General features: G+C 54.5%; 1 protein-coding gene across 1 annotated transcript; it reads right to left on the bottom strand.

Moving 5' to 3' along the window:
- Positions 1-1,623: 1,623 nt before the first annotated feature.
- On the bottom strand, positions 1,624-3,205 carry LOC120850661. The gene has a single exon (XM_040223276.3). It carries the CDS (start codon positions 2,674-2,676, stop codon positions 1,624-1,626), a length of 1,053 nt encoding a protein of 350 aa, XP_040079210.1. The 5' UTR covers positions 2,677-3,205.
- Positions 3,206-6,011: the final 2,806 nt, after the last annotated feature.

Here is a 6,011-nt window from a genome sequence, read left to right as displayed (position 1 = left end):
CCTGGACGAGTACCGCGCTCTACCCGGTATCGATAGAGAGCGGGTCGTCAACGGTCTGGAAAAGTTTGGGCTACCCGAGTACGGCATTCACGCTCCGTTGCACACAAACGGGCAGACCGGGTGTTTAGATATTGAAAAGACCAGAGACGAATTGGTATGCAGACTCAACAATTTATTTTGAGAGTTCGAGATACTTTCCCTTTTCGAGTACGGAGACTCCGCGGGGCATGCACTTGTCCACCCGCATTTTCAGATAGCAATCGGCTCCGGGCGGTAGTAGATTCGGAATCCACTCGGTGTTTATCTCCGTCAAGAGTTGGTTCCAGTCAATCTCTCGGAGCTGGGGAGAGGAAAACAAAATAGAGTCGGTGTCGGTATACACGACTCGGAGATGCTTCAGTCGCTCCCCCATCGTCGCGACGCACTTTAGCAGCGTCCTAGACAGCCGGCACGTTGCGGCCAGGACCGACCTGTTTTGGAGGCACTTCATTCTGCCGATCGAGTGGTTGTAACTGCCCATGCATCCGATGGCCGAGTTGCACATCTTCTTCAACATCCTCTTCATACCCGGGTTCTCCTTCAAGAGCTCGTAGGCCGACTTGAGAAGACACTCGGACACGCTCCGAAATCGCGTAGAGTCGATCTCTGTAAACTGTACGAGCACGGACGGATACATTGAACAAAAATCGTACAGGACGCAAGGGCCGTCGTCGTACCGACCGACCGCGGCAAACTTGTAGCCCCCCCTGTATTCCATGCACCTGTCCCAGGTCCGCCCCTCGAACGTGTCCCACGCACACGCGGATGCAGAACACGTCCTTACGGCGTGGCAGACGTAGTCGTAGGGTAGCGGGGCCTCTTCATCCAGTGTCAGTCCGTAGCGGTCTCGAAGCTGGCTCGCAATTTTTGCAACAGCGTCTTCGCACGCAGCATCGACGGTGACGAACGGATCCACCCAGGCCTCGTCTGCGTTCCGCATGGCCGCGCACTGCACCACGGACGCGACCAGCAACCTGCTCGCAAACTCTTCGTCCTCGATTCCGCCCAACGAGTCCAAGAGAATCTTGAGCCGCTCCTTCAGACCACCAGCACCTTCCGAGTCCAAGGAGAAGAGTTGCGGCACGTAGGGCACCACCTGCACCGCGTACTTCCGAAAGAGCGCCTCCGAAGCCTCCCCGCGGTGAACCGACCAGAGCTCCAACACCACCCCCGTCAGTGGACGTCGGTAGCCACACACCGTTCCGTGGTAGCAGAGTGTCCTCGGCGCCACTTCCTTGAGACAGGACGAGGGGAACACTTTGGAAGCCAGCGTAAAGTAGACGCGGCCGAGATCTTCTCGGTGTAGGGCCGAGGCAAAGTCTAGACCGCAAGCCTCCGCTAAACCCAGAGTCTTGTAGAGGGCCACGCCGAAGTAGTAGACGTGAAGACTCCCCTCGACGCGTTTGGCACACTTGTTCTCGACCAGCGCGTCCGCGAGGAACGCGGTGCAAGCCGGCACTCGGACGTTGAAGAGGGACATGCTCGTGGGTATCTGGATGCCGTCCGTCGTCGTGAAAGCCTTTGAATTGAATTTTGACCATCGCGAAGCCTCCGTCGATCGTAAGAGGTCCAGTTGTCGATCCGTCATCGCGTCATAACTGGGGTCAGGACAATGATCCTGTTACTTGCGCGCCCCCACTCGTACAACGCCAGGATGGCCTCGTGGCGGTGGGTGAAGTCGGACCCGAGTCCGGCCTGCTGTAGCACCTTCCGCAGAGCGGTTATGGTCATGTTTGCCAGCTTTGCGCCTTTTATGAGCTTCTTGTAGGACGTTGCGTAATGCGGCAAGTTATCAATCTTGTTCGAGATGACGTACCTGTTTACAACGTGACGTCTGATGTTATCGACGAGCGCGTCGCCCGTCAAGGTCACGTCCAGTACCGATAGAAAAATCTCGCCCGGACCGAAGGAGGTGGATCGCATAAAGTCCTTGACGATTCGTATGTTCTTGGTCGTCTTTACTCGCTTGTCGAATAAATATTGCCGCATGGCTTGCTTCTGGACAATCTTGTACCTGTTGATGGAGTCGTCAATGAGGCACATGCCTATTCCGGTAATGTTGTACGAGTACTTTGACGACGCAAAGCGCGATGTGGCGGCCAAGAGTTTGTCGATCTCGCTCTCGTCTGCGGAAGGCTCGCTCTTGCGGTTGTCGTCGTTGTTGGTCGCGTACAGCGCCAGCAGGTTCGAGAGTCTACCGTCTGCGGTGGCCGGAGAAAGGGGGGTGTCTCGAATCATTCTGACCATGGCTCTCCGAATCACGTTCTCCCTGTCGACGGCCTTGCCGCGTCTCGTGGCATAGTGCTGGCCGTTGTACATGTACACCTTGACCACGGCCGAGTCCACGTTGCTGTGCGAGCCGAGTCTCGAGACGCGGCCCAGCGCCTGAAACATGGTCGCACACTCGTAGGTGGGGAATCCACCGATGATGTGCATGTGCTTGACGTTCTTGAGCGTGTGGCCTTCGCAGAAAAAGAAATTGGTCACCATGATCACCGAGGAGGTAAAGTTGTTGTACATGTCGCGTAGCTTCGTCAGGTACCAGGCGGGGTCCCCTGGCACGACGAATATGATGGTCATGTTTTTCCAGACAAACTTTCGGGCCGTCGTTTTGCTCTCGTGCTTGCCGTTGTTCATGATGGTCAAAATGTTTTCTCTAATGTCGTAGCGGTACGAAACGACAAAGTGCTTGTCCTTGGGACGCTTCACAATCTCGTCAAAGACTCGCTTGACGACGCAGTGAATGTCGTCGCAGGTCTCCCGTTTGCAGTCGCAGCCGATTGCGGGGAAGTCGTCTTCGCTCAGAGGGTAGCGCACGTCCACCACGTTGGGCACGGTGTAACTCCCGTCGTCCCTGACCACGTGGAGAGACGTCTTGTAAATCTTTTTGAGAAACTTGCTTCGGAACGACCATCCGAATGCTAAAGTATCTCTCGGCGTCCTCGACCGTCTTTATGCCCTGGTCGAAGGTGGTGACCCACTGGAGCAGCTCGCCTTCGAATTTTGTAAAAAACGGGGTGGCCGTGCTGCACACAAATATCCGGTCGCGAGTCTCGTGCGCCAGCTTATGGACGGTGTTGCGAGCGTGCACCTTGTAGCTCCTCTTGCGCTCGTCCACCGCTACGAGAGGGGAAAGACGGTGGTTTCTTGCTTAGACCGTAGTGTGGATGTGCAAGCCGCCTGTAAACTGTCTTTCGCGAAGGAGCCTTGTAGATGTCGGTCCCAATAACTCGTTGGTATTCGCGCTCGGTGTCGGTAAGGAGCGCGGACCGGGGCACCACGACGACGACCTTTGTTATAAAACCGCTATCGAGAAGATATCTCATCACGAGAGCACCTTTCCTCGTCTTGCCGGAACTCGTCGGATAGAGCAAAAACAATTCCCGGATATAGTTGTCGCTCAGGAATGGAGCTATAATGTGATCCAGATCGTCGTTCTCGTTCGTGGCACTCATCCCGACTGAGAATGAATCTTCCGACAAACAAGTTGTTTCGCTACGCCCTTTGGGACGCCGGCACGTCGGTGGAATCGGCGGCCAGGGCGGGCGGTGTGTCGACGCAGCTGGTCGAGGCCTTTAGAGACAAATACGGCACGTTCCGGTCACTGCAATCGCTCTACGAGCTCTGTCTCGCCTATCTGGACGACTTGCTCGCAAATAGGAAGACCAGGGACGAGGAGGTGTTTATAAATTTCACGTTCGTCGTGCCCGACGCCTATCACGAGTTGTCTGCATTCGATCGGCGCCGAATCGTAAAGTGCGAACTGGACATGTACCTCACTCACGCAAAGGACAACGAGGTCATGTCCGTCGAGACATCGTCGACGTCGGTGGTGACGGCGCGATACGTCACCGAGTGGGAGGTGTTCGCCATTAAGGGGCTGCAAATTTATCGAAACTAGTATAATAAAAAATGCCGCATTCGAACCGTTATTCGTCCGTTTCGATCGCAAATACGATAGTGAGTGAATATGAGGAGGACATTAACAGCAGCATGTACCCGCAGATTCACGTCAACGACGTGTGGCGAGAGAGAGACTTGGAGTTTAACGAAAACGGGCACATTGTGCTCTTCAAGAACGAGACGTTCCGAGCGCTGCTCTGGAACCCCAACGTGAACGTAGAGGCCATAGCGGACACGCCCAGGTTGCAACACATCTGCACCAAACTCCGCATGGCGTATCTGAAAGAGTGCACCAATACGGTGACCAAACGAGGCGCCACAAACACCATCATGTCCTTTATTCTGGACATATGCAACAATTCGAGCGGAACCGACATCAACATCGACGGCTTCTCCTGCCACGTCCCCTACGACTTTCAGCACCTCAACACGACCGACAAAATGAATCTGGTGGAATTTTTCTGCAAGCTGTACGGCGTGTACTGCGTGGACAACAGATACATTACCAGTGTCGGCGAGATGACGGACCCGGACTTTGTCGTCGGAGACTTTGTGGACAACTGGGAGGTGTTTATGCTAAAGACGTACCGGATCCTTCAGACAAAGACCAACATCAAGGCCGTGCCTCCGAAAATTGAAGGGGAGGTCACTGCCACCGAATGGAACCACAAGACCAGAGCTCCGTTCATCGATCAGAAGACTCGTCTCGTTACCTGGTCGCGTTGCATCTTGCGACCGTCTCGTTACCTCGTTACGGTCGCAAGATGCAACGCGTTAGGGACAAGACGTGGCTCGTGTCTCCGATGGACGCCGAATACGCCATGCCCCACGTATTTGAAAACACCTTCGGTTCGATCCCATACGAGATGCTCATCGATCCCAACAGCGCCGAGTCGACGCCTGCCAAATCCGTGGAGGTCGACGACAACGGGAATCCCGTCGACGACAAATCCAGTCCTCCCCCGGCGGAACCCGACGACAATGGCCGCGACGGCGTGTCCTGGCTCATTGGTAGCATGCTGTCCGGCAGCGCACTCGGAGCGATGGTAATTTACGGATACCGCAAACGTTGATCGATAATAAAGACAAAGACGAGAAGTTTCAAAGAGTGTAAATTTATTTAGCCACGAGAGATTGCATGTACATGTGATAAACGGCAACCCCAAAAACGCTGAGCATGATGACTATCAGGCACGACGAGGCTTGCAAAAGGCCCGACTGACGGATTGAACACTCTGGTTTCATGACCGCCGAGGATATCGGTGCAATCAACATAAAGAAAAGACCTCCGATGCAAAGTATGGTACCGAGTACGCCTCGAAACATGTAGTTGCCGTCGGTGAGGCCGTGCATTACTCCGGCGACCCAACCGGTATAACCCAGGATGCAAAAGATCCAAAAGAGCAACTTCATGCGGGCGTAGTAGCGTTCCTTTTCCATCTTGCTCGCAGACACTTCGTCTCTTCCCTTCTTGGATTTCTTGTTCTTTGCGGCCTCGAAGGCTTTCATGAGCGAGTTTCGCTTTTCGTCGCTCTTGCTAGACCTCGGAACGCTCCTGCTCGGGTCTTGACGGCGGTCGTACCGATCGTTCGTCGAAGCGGACATTTTTATTTACCAATGGAACCAAAGATCGTGTCTCTCGGGCGCTACGCTCGCTCGCCGACCGTACGTATCGGCCATGTGCTTGATGGCCACCTGTTCGTGGTAAGGGTAGCGCTCCGCGCCAGCGACGGCGTCGTAGCCCGATGGCAATTTACTGTACGGTTTGGTTTTGTCCGCCAGCAAGGCGCTCCTCCTTTGCAAGACATCTCGCGAAACGCACGACCTAAATAGGTAACATCCAAACAGGAAGCTGGCTACCGTCGAAAGAAGCGCCACGGGGACTGTGCTCATGATTATTTTGTTATTGAATACAAAAATGACGACCGTACGTATCGGTTTAATGATTGCGCTACTCGTGGCGCCGTCGTTGGTGGCCTCCAAATCAGACGCCAATAAAAAATTGCCCTACTGCCAGAGTCTGCTCAAGGTCGCCAACGTTCGCTCAAAGATACTCAAAGTGAACAAGA

Source organism: Ixodes scapularis, unplaced genomic scaffold (genome assembly GCF_016920785.2).
Source record: "Ixodes scapularis isolate PalLabHiFi unplaced genomic scaffold, ASM1692078v2 ptg000005l_1___fragment_1__unscaffolded, whole genome shotgun sequence".
NCBI lineage: Eukaryota > Metazoa > Arthropoda > Arachnida > Ixodida > Ixodidae > Ixodes > Ixodes scapularis.
The sequence above is the reverse complement of the archived record's forward strand: the minus strand, read 5'-3'. Positions and strand labels throughout refer to the sequence as shown.

Bases quoted from the DNA above. Each gene is read 5' to 3' on its own strand.
- LOC120850661 (XM_040223276.3), bottom strand. From the start codon at position 2,676: ATGAACAACGGCAAGCACGAGAGCAAAACGACGGCCCGAAAGTTTGTC.